At 37.2% G+C, this 15,563-nt stretch overlaps 3 protein-coding genes across 3 annotated transcripts; all 3 read right to left on the bottom strand.

The window, feature by feature from the left end:
- Positions 1-11,921: 11,921 nt before the first annotated feature.
- Positions 11,922-12,687, bottom strand: LOC136259259 (uncharacterized). Its single transcript, XM_066052747.1, has 3 exons — positions 12,626-12,687; positions 12,350-12,581; positions 11,922-12,119 (listed from the first exon to the last, which is right to left on the bottom strand). The coding sequence occupies exons 1-3, from the start codon at positions 12,685-12,687 to the stop codon at positions 11,922-11,924; spliced, it is 492 nt and encodes a 163-aa protein (XP_065908819.1).
- A 116-nt stretch (positions 12,688-12,803) lies between these two features.
- LOC136259258 (uncharacterized) lies at positions 12,804-14,476 on the bottom strand. Its single transcript, XM_066052746.1, has 2 exons — positions 13,993-14,476; positions 12,804-13,732 (listed from the first exon to the last, which is right to left on the bottom strand). Exons 1-2 carry the CDS (start codon positions 14,474-14,476, stop codon positions 12,804-12,806), a joined length of 1,413 nt encoding a protein of 470 aa, XP_065908818.1.
- A 49-nt stretch (positions 14,477-14,525) lies between these two features.
- Positions 14,526-15,164, bottom strand: LOC136259257 (uncharacterized). The gene has a single exon (XM_066052745.1). It carries the CDS (start codon positions 15,162-15,164, stop codon positions 14,526-14,528), a length of 639 nt encoding a protein of 212 aa, XP_065908817.1.
- Between the last annotated feature and the right edge of the window lie 399 nt (positions 15,165-15,563).

The following is a 15,563-nucleotide window of genomic DNA, read 5'->3' as shown; positions in this document are numbered from 1 at the left end:
ATTCAGTGTATGCTGTAATAGAGATGATATGTAGTGTTAAACTTTCTTAAATACTTCCAGATGGTGAACAACTTAAATTGTTGCTGTATATAAATCAACACAAAGTACAAAGTAATCCACAAATGATTTCAGAGTTGTTCAAACTTTTGAAAGCTTCAAACTGGTCATTAACTGTATGCTCTAATAGACATATGAAGTGTTAAACTTTTTAAAATACTTCCAGATGGTGAACAACTTAGATTGTTGCTGCATATGAATAAACACAGAGAAAAGTAATCCACAAATGATTTCAGAGTTGTTAACCCTTTTGAAAGCTTCTGACTGTTCATTCACTGTATGCTCTAATAGAGATATGTAGTGTTAAACTTTTTAAAATATTTCCAGATGGTGAACAACTTAGATTGTTGCTGAGTATTAATAAACAAAAAGAGCAAAGTAATCCACAAATGATTTCAGAGTTGTTCACCCTTTAGAAATCTTTAGACTGGTCATTCAGTGTATGCTCTAATAGAGATAATCTGTAGTGGTAAACTTATTTAAAATACTTCCAGATGGTGAACAACTTAGATCGTTGCTGTGTATTAATAAACAAAAAGAGCAAAGTAATCCACAAATGATTTCAGAGTTGTTCACCATTTTGAAAGCTTCTGACTGTTCATTCACTGTATGCTCTAAGAGATATGTAGTGTTCAATTTTTTTTTTAAATACTTCCATATGGTGAACAACTTAGATTGTTGCTGTATATTAATAAACAAATAGAGTAAAGTAATCCACAAACGATTTAAAAGTTGTTCACTCTTTAGAAATCTTTGGACAGCTCATTCAGTATATGCTCTAAAAGAGATGATATGTAGTGTTAAACTTTTTAAAATACTTTCAGATGGTGAACAACTTACATTGCTGCTGTATACCATTAAATACAAAGAACAAAGTAATCCACAACTGATTTCAGAGTTGTTCACCCTTTTGAAAGCTTCAAACTGTTCATTTACTGTATGCTCTAATAGAGATATGTAGTGTTAAACTTTTTAAAATACTTCCGGATGGAGAACAACTTACATTGTTGCTGTATATTAATAAACAAATAGAGTAAAGTAATCCACAAACGATTTCAGAGTTGTTCACCCTTTAGAAATCTTTGGACACCTCATTCAGTGTATGCTCTAATAGAAATGATATGTGGTGGTAAACTTTTTAAAATACTTCCAGATAGTGAACAACTTAGATTGCTGCTGCATGCCATTAAACACAATCTGCCATACGGAAGCATCTTAAAAAGTTTAACACTACATATCTCTATTAGAGCATACAGTGAATGAACAGTCAGAAGCTTTCAAAAGGGTGACCAACTCTGGAATCATTTGTGGAATACTTTGCTCTTTTTGTTTATTTATACACAGCAACAATCTAAGTTGTTCACCAGCTGCAAGTATTTTAAAAAGTAACACTACATATATCTATCTATTAGAGCATACAGTGAATGACAAGTTTGAAGCTTTATAAAGGGTGAACAACCCTGAAATCATTTGTGGATTACTTTGTTCTTTATGTTTAATGGTATACAGCAGCAATCTAAGTTGTTCAACATCTGGAAGTATTTTTAAAAATTTAATACGACATATCATCTGTATTAGAGCATACACTGAATGAGCTGTCCAAAAAGATTTCTAAAGGGTGAACAATTCTGAAATCGTTTGTGGATTACTGTTTAATGGCATACAGCAGCTATCTAAGTTGTTCACCATCTAGAAGTATTTAAAATAATTTAACACTACATATCATCTCTATTAGAGCATATACTGAATGAGCTGTCCAAAAAGATTTCTAAAGGGTGAACAATTCTGGAATCGTTTGTGGATTACTTAGATTACTAAAGGGTGAAAAGCTCTGAAATCATTTGTGGATCACTTTGTTCTTTGTGTTTAATGGCAATCTAAGTTGTTCACCATCTGGAAGTATTTTAAAAAGTTTACCACTACATATCATCTCTATTAGAGCATACACTGAATGAGCTGTCCAAAGATTTCTAAAGGGTGAACAATTCTGAAATCATTTGTGGATTACTTTGTACTTTGAGTTTATTTATATACAGCAACAATCTAAGTTGTTAACAATCTGAAAATATTTTAAAAACTAACTGTAAATATCTTTATTAGAGCATAAAGTGTATGATCTGTCCGAAGATTTCTAAAGGGTGAACGATAAGGGGATCTTTCCATAATCCAATTATTACTAATAAAAAGCATCAAACTAGCGCTTTGCTCACACAGCGCGCAATGAGCTACAGTCTTATTGTTTATAGTTTAGGAAGTTGGATTTCGCCAAATCCAATTTCCAAATTTGAGCTTTAAAGCTTAACCATGTCTGGTTTGCTTGACTTTTGTGGCCACCCAGCATTAATTGCTCCATTAATTGAAGCCATTATGCATACACCATTACACTGCTCTGAGTGGCTACAAGGTTTCTATACACCATTGCGATACTACCTTTAGCTAATTCCAAGGAACACATCGTGAATGCTTCTCCCCCTCTACTCACTTTCATACATGGGGCTTGACAGCCTCTGACTAGGTCTAGATTATGTCAGTGCAAGAGGCTTTCCTTCTAGCCCGGGACGGCTTGTAAGGCAGTTGCCTCATAAAATTTTGGTTGATTTAGTAAACTGATAAGGCATTCAAAGTTTGCAATAAATTTTAATGAACTGTATGTTATCTAGTTTACTTGATACAATGCTGAGTGAAGACTTTAATGGAAATTCTAGGTAGATTTCAGAAATTTGACATGCATGATTGATATACCCTAATAGAGCAGTCAGCGTATTAAAAAGTCATGGAAAAGTCCTTGATATCGCTGACTTTGCAGAGCAAGTTCCATACATGTGGGAAAAGGTTGCCCACGCATAATTCACGATCTGAGTAGTTGGAAGATGATCTTGAAAGATGTTAAAGTTTCATATACCTTTAAGTTTACTAAATTTTACTGACTCCCCTCCGAGCTACCAACAGTGTTACCTTAACAAAACCTTAGCTATTTTTTCTAGTACATAATATTGATCATAGGCATAATCAAAGTATTTTTATAACTAGTGGTACCCGCGCAAAATGCACGTGATACTAAGACAATTGTTATGTCCTATTGTGTGAATTTGTACATCACTACCAACAAAGACATGATTACGCTAGCTACTGATGTGCACGCATAATTTCCTCAATTATGTGTGGCACTAACATCTAGTTATAATGTTGGTGGAGTTAGGGAATTTCTGCACATCTGTGCAGTACTCATTCTAGTTATAATGTTGGTGGAGTTAGGGAATTTCTGCACATCTGTGCAGTACTCATGCAGAACACAGTTCTCATGAAGGTGACGTATCAAGATGTGTCCCAATACAACCATGCACATACATGAAAAAGATTAGTTTTGAGCAGCAGGGATGTACTCAACTTCATTTAGATGATGTTGCATGAACTAACAAAGTGTATGAGTGTGGTATGAGGATCAATTTACCAATGGTTGATGCATCACCACAATGAGCTATGTTCTAATTCAACTTGCTTTTGTCGCATACATTTTGTATTTATGTAGTCAATTTGAGTAACTGAATTGTAGTTCTATTTCTACATCCTATTTATGGTATTGTAATGTTTACTTATCGCATGACCAAGCGTGTATGCAGTACAGTATTGAGTATGGGTATTCAAGTTTATCAGCTGTACTGAGCAAGGTCAACACAACCATGTGGATTTGGATAGGGAAGAGTTGTATTTTGTTGCTTTCGGAATCAAGGTGCATTACCAAGATGTATCCTTCATATGAAGAGTGGTTACTCTAGAGAGATTGACTGATTGAAAATTGATTGTTTGTAGAGAGGTTGTGTGTGTTCTATTAGGGTAGATATCGCGATTAGGGTAGTTCAAGGGAGATAAAGTAATAGAGCTTCTAGAAGTTTCAGCTCTCCCTGTGGAGTTACCAAGGAGTGAAAATGTATTTTGTGTCTCCCTGCACATTGAAGACTGCAACAGCAACTTCATGATATGTGACCGGATTTGCAAAAAGGTGTCTTCCACACACATCCAATTCTATAAACTCAGAAGACCATAACTCAGTGCTCAAGAAACACATTAGCCTGAAACTTTTTCCATCCACTAAGCTATGTTCATGCTCACTTTTGACTAAATTTCAAGTCAATAGCCTTTTCCACTCAAAAGTTATGAGTCATCAAAGTAGATAAATCTGATTTGTGCTGAAGACCCCTTTTCGCAAATCCGGTCACATATTGTCCACGATTCGTAGCCTGATAAGGTAGATGTATGTTCAATTAGAGTAGTTGAACGTAATCTTCCGTTCTTCCTCTCTCATAATGGCGAATCTTCCTGTTAGGCAGCCCGATTGGAGTGATCATAGCTCGTTAAATTGCCACACCCATTACGACTGTTTCCTTCTCCCTTTCAGTGGTGTTGCTAGTAATCCTCCTTTATAAGTCTATCTGTAGTCACTGATCTGCTTGTATTCGTGTCGCGGTCGGAAAATACTTCATCCAGTGCACAGTGATGTGGGCCTCAGGACGTCCATCCTTGTAGTGGACAGCACAGCAGGGTGCAGAGTGTGTATTCCCGGTGAGTCTTCCCTCTGTAGACTGTCAAGTAGCCCGACCATAGCTCGTAGACTTGCCACACCCACTACGAAACTCTCCTTTTATACTGGTGGGTGTGATAAAAAATTTTTTTTTTTAGTTGCCGGATGATAGCGTACACACCAGATCACGTGATAAATTCGCTGATGTGATTGGTTAAATCATGAAAAAGTGATTGATCCTATTTAATTGTAAGCTTTTAGACGAATACCTCATCTGATTTCTATTGGCAACGCGTGTATACCGGAACGCCGTACACAAGTATCGTAAACTTATAATGGCCATTGACGGTGATAAGTATCTTGCAACCAAGGTTAGCACGTAATGACAGACACGAAAACCACCTTATGACACATTGTTTTGGACGGGTAGTTGGTCTAGCGAGTTTGAAGCTAATCGGGGGAAAACCAGGGAGGAGTTTTTGTTTAAAAATTTTATGGCCTCGATTTTCTCTTTCTCGTTCTGTCATCCACAGGGGGAGAGAAACGTCTGGTGTAAGCTGGGATGGAGAAGGCTGGTAACACGATAAAGGTCTCCAGAAAGTTTTAGACACATTCGTGTCTTACTCTGGTAGCTACGGTGGTTTAAAGGATATTTCCCGTAGTTTAACGAATCGCCACTAATACCGGATCAAAAGATTCGCCTCAAATTTTAGATTTGAATGGTACCGATCCTATTGGAATCCGACCTAGAACGCCGGGACAGTGCTGGAAAAGTTACATAATTATTATATAGATAATTTACAGCAAAATTTATTCTGTACACTTAAAAATAAGTGCTTGTTCAATCCATGATAAAGCCTTCCACTAAGCTGCACATCCACCACCATAGATTCTGAGGACTTTAAGCCAATACCACCAGTAGTGGAAGGCCGCCACAAACCTGCAAAAAGACAGAAAGCATGTATTGCCTACATGAACAATTGTGCAGAAAAACATACAACTTTCTGCATAGTGTGGAGAAACACAGGGTTCCAGCCATTAAGAAGAGTTACCTCAATAATGGCCTATGTTCCTGGACTCATGGAAACAGCAAAGTTTCTTTTAAGCACATCACCAACCTGGTAAAGTTCATACAGAACTATTCAGAACAGAATGGCATTCTGTTGCGTGCCGAATTCCCGGGTAAAAGGATGACAAAGCTGATACCATTATCTAAAAGCAATAAGGTAAGCAAAACATACTCATATAAGTGGTCAGCTTCAGACCAATCTTTTAAACAGAAAGTTTATGTACAAATTCTCCATTAAAGAATTTTAGTTAGCTGTAAAGGCCTTTATAAACAGGTAGCCGCTATGACAAGTTTCACTGTATAGTGCATCAGAGAATGCTACTAGTGATGCTAGCCACAAGTTAAGTTTGTCTCCTTTCTCATGAACCTCATTAACCCACACCAAGCAGCTGTTTACTTCTAAACAGCCACAGCATTCTAACACAGATATAGTATGGGAAGGATTCACAACAGTGATGTCATTCCATAGGAACTAATAGTTTTATGTACGCACAATACTCATTACAGGTTTAGACTTTGAGTGGTCACATCTTACTAACTTGAATTGGTTTCTCTTTGAATTAACTTTTTTTCAATGTTTCATTCGAGAGAGTGCAATCAAATCAAAGCAGTACACTACCAGTTTGTCTCTGAACTTCATCGCCTTGGTTGCCCAGGCGTTGCACGAATAATTGTGTGGTGCTATTACTCAGGATAGACAAGGTACAATTTTTTTTAGTATTAACTAACTCCACAATGGTTGAAGATTTGTATGAAGGTCATATTTTGTAAACTGGTCAACCCTTAACGACAAGTCTAACCCTTGACTAGTAGTCCAGTCATTTTATGGTTTAACCTTTAACTAATTGCAACACAAATGGTTTCAACAGATTCTAGCACAGAAAAATGTGCTCTATAACGTATCAAAAGTCCCGGAAAATCCCATAAGGGGAAAGTGACCTTTTGCATGAACTTTTTTGCAATTTTTAACAAAAAATTAGGATTTGTGCTTCTATTTCAACTATATATTATCCAAACTATATTTGGTATCAAATGATTGCTCTCACCATAAGGAACAAGATGACACTTGTTTGGTATCCATAGCTTAATCTGTTCTAAAGTTATCATCATTTCACTGGACAAAATTAATATTATTTAATCTCGCCCACGCACTTAATTAAATTTTGGTTTAAGCTATTTATTGCTTGTCTAATGATAGTTTTCCCATAACAAGGGACTATTTTCATAACAGAGGGTCATAATGAAGACTAGAAGGTGCATGTGTTACCATGGAAACTTAGAAATAGCATAGCTTTATATACAATTCGGTTGTTTTCATTCTCCATTGTCATGAAGATGAATTTAATTCTTTACAACTTGAAACCTGACATTGTACAAGTTAAATTAGGTACATACACAATGACATACGTTAACCATGGCCATGGTATGAGAAAATCTATTCCCTTGTGTATATAAATGGTAAGTTTCGCTTTCATTCAGTGTTGGTATCTGTATCATCTTCATGGATTGAGGTGTCTGAGTTGGTGCAGCCTGTTCCCTTGCAGTTGCCACAAACAGAAGAGCATTTCACATTGTATTTCTTGCAAGTGCATCTCATGCTGCTGCAGTCAGTGTGACAGTTACATCTAATCATCTTCAACAGCTTATCTGGAGCAGGTGATAGATCAGTTAGCACAAGCATCAGTTTTCCATCATAGTCTTTCTACTCTCATGCAGTTGGCTGCATTTCACTGGCATCACCTCTCCACTCTTGTATTTGGAATATACATGTCACTGTGATATTTAGCAGCAGCTGAAGTAGGTGGCAAAGTTTGTGGAAGAACAACTGTAGTACTTTTAGCTACCTATTCACAAAAACGCTTTTATTGGAGAGAGTTTAATCCTTCCTTTGGACTTCCACTGTATAAATCCACTAGTGCTTGCTCTCCTGCAACCACGATGTCATTTGGTGTAGATGCTACTGCACTGAACACTTTGGCCTGTATTTGAAAGTATTTGCTGGACTTTACCTTTCCCAATGTCATAAAGCTGTGGTGTTGTGTCACATCCAAGTATTACATGCAGGAAGAGAACATTGTAGCATATTTTAAAGACAAGTTTCTCTTTGACAGCAGTTATGTTCCACACCCTAGGTTTCATAGTGGCACTGGTTTGAAAAATATGTTGTGTGATTACAAGGAGGCATGATAGCACAACAATACAAGAAGATCTGTGTCATCGTCAACTAGCACAGTGTCTGCTACTCTGGCTAATTTTTGACAATCATCACATCAGCATCTCCTGAAGTATGGTACACTTTACAATTTCTTTCCAAGAAGCAGCTAAGCATATTAATGAACTGCTACTTGTTGGTGCTGTTCAAAAAAGTACCCTTCTTCATGTTCATCTTATGTATCTTTGGTGAATGACATCTGTGAGGTCATCAAAAAAAGATATTGTACATCTGAGGAGGGCCAACGAGTACTCCGGAGTGGCTGTGTCATTCACCAAAGATACGAAGCTGAACATGAAGAAGGGTACTTTTTTTTATTGAACAGCACTAACAAGTAGCAGTTCATTAATATGCTTAGCTGCTTCTTGGAAAGAAATTGTAAAGTATACCATACTTCAGGAGATGCTGATGTGATGATTGTACATTACAAAAAAGCAGTAGAATTAGCCATAGTAGCAGACACTGTGCTAGTTGGTGATGACACCGATCTTGTTGTATTTTTGTGTTATCATGCCTGCTTGGAATCACACAACACAATTTTCAAATCAGAGCCAAAAAAGCCACTATGAAACCTAGACTGTGGAGCATAACTGCTGTCAAAGAGAAACATGGCTTTGAAATATGCTATATACAACATTCTCTTCCTACATGCAATACTTGGATGTGGCACAACACCACAGCTATATGACATTGGGAAAGGTAAAGTCCAATAAATGCTTTCAAATGCAGGCCAAAGTGTTTAGTACAGTAGCATCTACACCAAATGACATCGTGGCTGCAGGAGAGCAAGCACTAGTGGATTTATACAGTGGAAGTCCAAAGGAAGGATTAAACTCTCTCCATTACAAGCGTTTTTGTGAATAGGTAGCTAAAAGTACTACAGTCGTTATTCCACAAACTTTGCCACCTACTTCAGGGATTGGTTGCGATTCGTTAAACTACGGGAAATATCCTTTAAACTACCGTAGCTACTGGATGAAGACACGAATGTGTCCAAAACTTTCTGGAGTCCTTTATCGTGTTACCAGTTTTCCCCATCCCAGCTTACACCAGATGTTTCTCTCCCCCTGTGGACGACATAACTAGAAACGGAAAATCGAGACAGTATAATTTTTAAACAAAAACTCCCTGGTTTTTCCCCCGATTAGCTTCAAACTTGCTAGACCAACTACCCGTCCAAAACAACGTGTCATAAGGTGGTTTTCGTGTCTGTCATTACGTGCTAACCTTGGTTGTGAGATACTTATCACTGTCAATGGCCATTATAAGTTTACGATACGCATATACGGCGTTCCGGTATACACGCGTTGCCAATAGAAAATCAGGTGACATATTGGTCTAAAAGCTTACAATGAAATAGGATCAATCACTTTTTCATGATTTAACCAATCACATCAGCGAATTTGATCATGTGATCTGGTGTGTACGCTGTCATCTGGCAACTAAAAAAAAAATTTTTTTATCACACCCACCAGTATAAAAGGAGAGTTTCGTAGTGGGTGTGGCAAGTCTACGAACTATGATCGGGCTACTTGACAGTCTACAGAGGGAAGACTCGCCGGGAATACACACTCTGCACCCTGCTGTGCTGTCCACTACAAGAATAGAGATGTGTCAGCTACTGCGACACGAATATAAGCAGGTTAGGGACTACAGACAGACCTAAAACGGAGGATTACCAGCAACACCACTGTAAGGGAGAAGGAAACATTCGTAGTATGGGTGGCAATTTAACGAGCTATGATCACTCCAATCAGGCTACCTAACAGACTAAACAAGGAAGATTCGCCATTATGAGAGATGAAGAACGGAAGATTACATTCAACTACTCTAATAAAACATACATCTACCAGATTACGATTTGTGGACAACATCATGAAGTGACTGTTGCAGTCTTCAATGTTTAGGGAGACATAAGATACGTTTTCACTCCTTGTTAACTCTACAGGGACAGCTGAAACTTCTAGAAGCTCTATTACTTATCTCCGTTGAACTACCCTAATAGAACACACACAACCTCTCTACCAACAATCAATCAGTCAATCTCTCTCTCAACCTCTCTAGAGTAACCACTCTTTATATGAAGGATTCATCTTGGTAATGCACCTTGATTCAGAAAGCAACAAAAGAACTCTTCCCTATCCAAATCCACATGGTTGTGTTGACCTTGCTCAGTACAGCTGATAAACTTGAATACCCATACTCAATACTGTACTGCATACATACTTGGTCATGCGATAAGTAAACATTACACTACCATGACTAGGATATAGAAATAAAACTACAATTCAGTTACTCAAATTGACTACATAAATATACAAAATGAATGTGACAAATGCAAGTTGAATTAGAACATAGCTCATTGTGGTGATGCACCAACTATTGGTAAATAATTATTGATCCTCATACCACATGCACTCAAAGACTTTGTTAGTTCATGCAACATCATCACAATGAAGTTGAGTACATCCCTGCCATTCAAAACTAATCTTTTTCATGTAAGTGCATGATTGTAATGGGGCACATCTTGATACGCCACCTTCAAGAGAACTGTGTTCTGCATGAGTAATGTACAGATGTGCAGAAATTCCAGTGCACAAGGCCACCAACATTACACACAATTGAGGAAATTATGTATGCACATCAGTAGCTATGCGTAATCATGTCTGTTGATATGTAATGATATGAAGTAATGTTCAAATTTAAGTGTATTCACACAATAGGACATAACAATTGTCTTAGTATCACGCGCATTTTGCGCGAGTACCACTATTATTAATGTCAGGCATTATTTTTATAGTTTGAATTAAATCAAGTGGTCAAAGTGAAATTACACACTCAAACTTTTTGATCCTGGTGGCGTGTGCTGTTCAATAGTGACTAGACAGGTATGATTTTTGCTAGTCACATGGAATGATCACATTTCTATATCTGTTAGCTAAGGCTCACCTACAATTATGACCATGAAGAACATCTAACTATGTATACAAATATACTTGTTAAATGTGGTTACACGTATAGCTATCATTGATATGTGTGACACATGCCTTTTAAACCAAAGTCTGGGAAGGTTTGCAAGTGAGTACATGATAGCGAGAGTAATGTAGACTATAATTTTTCAATGTGACTTTTTTTTTATTATAATAATAACACTAAAAAAAGTGAGATTGAAGAATGTAGCTAGCCATATTGGGACCAATAAACAGCTTTAAATTCTTCTGACCATGAATTTCATTTACACTTCACTTTATGATTGGATTAATGTATAGATCATAAGATGACATAATGCTTTAGTTTTTATATATGTATACAGTCAGCTAGTTAATTCATTCTGTAGATTTTGTCATAAAAGAGATATACACAAGACTATAGTATGTTCACGTTGAGCTGAATCCTGAAAAATAGCTAAAAATTAAAAGTGGATTTTTTCTCAACAGAGTTAACATTTCAGCCTACCAGATAATTATTGTTAACAGCAAAGGTGTCAACAACAGACACGTATGGTTTGGCTCCACTACAAGTTTGGGAAAGGGCTGTAATGGACACTGTACTTATATGGCTTCCCATAGGAAATGTATTGTGAAAATTTTGATTGGCCGTAAATATTATGTCAAAATTTGAACAAAAAGATTTTGAAATATTTTTAGCGGGTCAAGCAGTACTACAAATGAGCCAAATTTCAAGATCGTGTGTAATTGCATCTGTGAGTTATATGTTTTTGAGGGTTCAGCTCAATGTGAACATACTATAGAAGGCTCACAAAAGCTGAATTAGATAGGATTGTAACCGCTGCTGCAAGTGAGGTGAGTTAGCTCTTTCCATTGTGTCAATTTATCTTTTACATTAATACATACTAGTGGTACCCACGCAAAATGCGCTTAATACTAAGACCATTGTGTGTTTACTCTTACAATAGAGCATAGTAATCAGACATTCAATGCACGGTAATTGTATGTAAATGCATTGTCTGTGTGTGTGTGTGTGTTTGTGATAATATACAAAAAACATTAATCCGTCATAATTCATAAACACAATTTCATACATACATATGTGTGTCATAATAATCAATTCAATATCTGAGAATATACTACATTGGATGTAAATGTTCCACGACGATGTCTGCCTTGTGACATCGACTTCACAATTTCCACACTAACATCAGCAAACCGACGTGCTCTTGAAAATGCAACATATAATTTCCCATGGGAAAAACATGGCCGCTCCATATAAATACCCACTTTATCAAATGTTTGTCCCTGAGCCTTATTGTAATTGAACATGAAAAGTGCAACGGGAATTGACATCTTGAAAGCAAAAATGGCATATCACAATCTGATGGTGCAAGTTGCAGTCTTGGTATTAGCACTCTGGTATGCTTTGCTCTGCCAGTGAGAACTTCTGCATGAATGCAATTATCATGCAAATGGGATATGAACATGCGTGTCCCATTGCATAAACCTTCACGCAAGTTCAGGTTTCGCAGTAGCATTACAATAGCACCGACCTTCAGCCTAAGCTTATGGGGAGGCATTCCACATGGTGTAAGACTATTTAGAAATTCATCTGGATATTGAGCTCGTTCATCAACATGATCACATACAATGTCATCAATACTGAAATAAGTTCTGGATTCTCCTGGAAGGAGATCGAGTATTATTTCATTCAACTGCAGCGATTCATCATTAGTAGGACTCGAAATCACACGGTCAGCAAATGTATACTTGCTAAACAGATCACCAAATACAGAAGTAATCACTGACTCAGTTACACATTCGTCTGGTATCCTGATGCATCCTTGAAATGGTTTATCACTCTTGACTGGTAAATCATTATTACCAAGTTGAAGTAGCCAATGGGAAAAATAAGCTTCCTCCGGATGAACTCATGTTTGTAGTAAGTTTGAACTTTGTCACAGATGACCATTCGGCAGATCGTTTAATGCAGTTCTAAAGGATTAAAGATGGATATCCATGTCGTATTACTGGAAGTACTTGTCGGAAATCGCTTCCCCATAAAAATGGTTTCCCTCCAAATGAAGTGTCTATTCCCGTTATGTCACGTAATAGCCTATCAATTACATTGAAAGCATGTAGTGGCACCATGGATGCCTCATCCACAATGAAAAGTGACACGTTCCGAAGCATTGCAGCATAATTTGATGTAGGAGTGATGTTGCATGAACTATTATCAAGCAAAGTAACTGGTAATTTGAACATACTGTGCACAGTTCTAAATCCATTCAATAGCGTAGCAGCGATACTAGTCCATGCTGATGTTGCAACAGTGTACCCATAACCACTAAGTTCTGCAACTAAATAGTTGTATGTGAAAGTTTTACCACTCCCACCTGGTCCATCCAAGTAAAATACTTTGGACTTAGATGTCATGGGTGACATAACCACATCAATCACAGATTTGAAAATGGCACTCCGCTGAGTATTAAGCATGCCTCGTAACTCTGCAGTAAGTTCATGTCCATGTACATTATAATTACCCATACTGTTATCAATGCCTATAGTTGTATTTGGCATTGGAATTTTATAATCAAATAAACATTTCCCATTATATGCAAGCAGTAAAGTTAGCTCACGTAGGCATTGTTCAATGGACTCATCATATGTGAAATGTAACATGTATACCTCAATCATGCCTGACTTATGATCAGTCCATAGCTGTAATGGATTAGCAGGATTACAATGGGTCAAGATTATTGCAAACATTCTTCTAAGTTGGTATAGCATTTGAAATGATACAGCTTCAGCCATTGCTTTGTGCCACTGCATGTCATCCTTAAGTAGACCTAACATAATGCATGCCTCCTTGAATGTGTCACACTGTATTCCGTCAACTATTCGCAGTTCCTCAAAACTCTTGGCTACAGGAATATGTAACAATAATATTCGTAAATAATATAATTCCTGATCACTTGGAGTAATTGCATATATTCGACTAATGACTTTATTGCCTCCTCTCTTTCACTTCTGCCATTTACGTGTATTAATGACAAATATGTAACTTTTTGGTTTTTCAGTGTACAGTAGTCCATTTGCACTTTCATCAGACTCATTTAATTTAAACCACGCTGTTAAATGTGTGTCTGAAATTCGATTACATGAACTTTAGCAACTACCTTACCCAGGACATGATGCACTGTGATGTCATCAAGTAATTCATTCAACTTCAATTTAAACACCCTGGCTAACAAATCCGGTCTGTTAAATGGCTGTTCACCATTTGAAAGGTTTTCAGTGATTTCGCGCCACTTTTGATTGCATGTTAAAGTCAGAAATAAATCAGGTTTGCCAAATTTCGCAATTATAGCCATTGCATCTTGGTAATTCTGTTGAAGTGATCTTGGGCTGCCCTGAAAGGTAGATGGTAGAATCACTATTTTACCAGGATGCAAGTTTGAATCATTTGACCTATTGGTAAGTTCATCCATAAGACCTTGATAGCGTTCCACACGAAGTTGTTGCTGATTTCTTCGTATGAAATCAAAGCGCTGACTTTCAACCTTCACATATGCATCTACCAAGTACTGTTGGAATAGCTTTCTGCTATGATGTATCGCACTAAAACCATCACGTATAGCCAATCGATATGTGTAGAATTGAAGCATTGTAACATGATGTCGTTTAGATGTGGAATATTCATGAATGTGTTGTAAATCACAATGAATCACCACGTGGAAACAGAAGGGGATATATCATTGGATCGCAATTGGCACTCATGTAGGATATTTTATGTAAAGGGTGATCTCTGGGGTAGACAATAACATCACGATGAATTGGTGGTGCAACATCATCACCAACAAATATCATGGCTACTTCATCATGGTGTGGTACATTGTACCTTCGCTGGTAATTGCCAGTTCTGAAATGCAGTTGTATTGATGAAATTCTACATTCCCCAATTTTATTAGACTTTGTCATTTCATATTTCTCTATGTCAGCCATGTGCCTATATGCCTTTATACATGGACAGCAGTCCTCCATTACTTGTTGAATTGATCTCATCAAATCATCACGACATGATTTATTTGCGGTCTGACACATTCGATGATTTAAGGCAGTGTTGGTCTCAATTATATAAAGTTGACTAAATACAGGCACTTCCCCATCAGGTGGATGTAGGGTACCACTTCGATGATAAATTTGGCCACATATTCGAAAGCATGGTGGTCCATGTCCAGGTGGTGTTGCTAGAGTAGCTCCCATGGAAGCAAAGGTGAACGCACTGTTGTACTGTCTGATGTTCTTCTGAAAGTTTAATGCTTGTGTGGAATCACCAACCATAAGTTGTATCATTTCATCTGGATAGTGACTTAAGTGGTCTAACTTTACCTTACCATTGTGGCAACATTTAAATAATTCATTGGTGAAACTTATGGATGCACAATGATCGCATTTCCTGAACATCATGCCCAGATAATGTAAATCTGAAGGTGGCTCTACTTTTTTCCCATTTGATTTGTAATTAGTTGTTCCTCAAGTGAATGTTGAATATTGTGGGTGTTATTGTATGATACTGTATGGGATCGTAGTTTCATATGATGTAGATTATCATGTAAATTCATAGTCTTTACATCAGTTTGCAAACGCAACAGATGACTGCCCATGGTAGGGGCAACTTCAGTGGGTAATAGGGATTGAAAATGTACACCGGATATATTACCAATCATCAATGGTGGTGAATTGAAGGTAGGA

Source organism: Dysidea avara, chromosome 6 (assembly GCF_963678975.1).
Source record: "Dysidea avara chromosome 6, odDysAvar1.4, whole genome shotgun sequence".
Lineage (NCBI taxonomy): Eukaryota > Metazoa > Porifera > Demospongiae > Dictyoceratida > Dysideidae > Dysidea > Dysidea avara.
The sequence above is the reverse complement of the archived record's forward strand: the minus strand, read 5'-3'. Positions and strand labels throughout refer to the sequence as shown.

What these genes read in the sequence shown, in the direction of transcription:
- LOC136259259 (XM_066052747.1), bottom strand. Translation starts at nt 12,687, where the DNA reads ATGATTTACCAGTCAAGAGTGATAAACCATTTCAAGGATGCATCAGGA. An exon ending in TCAGGATACCAGACGAATGT is followed by an intron (nt 12,582 to 12,625) that starts GTAACTGAGTCA and finishes TGATCTGTTTAG; the next exon opens with CAAGTATACATTTGCTGACC. An exon ending in GGCTGAAGGTCGGTGCTATT is followed by an intron (nt 12,120 to 12,349) that starts GTAATGCTACTG and finishes AATTACAATAAG; the next exon opens with GCTCAGGGACAAACATTTGA.
- LOC136259258 (XM_066052746.1), bottom strand. Translation starts at nt 14,476, where the DNA reads ATGCTTCAATTCTACACATATCGATTGGCTATACGTGATGGTTTTAGT. An exon ending in CACAGTGCATCATGTCCTGG is followed by an intron (nt 13,733 to 13,992) that starts GTAAGGTAGTTG and finishes ATATTCCTGTAG; the next exon opens with CCAAGAGTTTTGAGGAACTG.
- LOC136259257 (XM_066052745.1), bottom strand. Translation starts at nt 15,164, where the DNA reads ATGATACAACTTATGGTTGGTGATTCCACACAAGCATTAAACTTTCAG.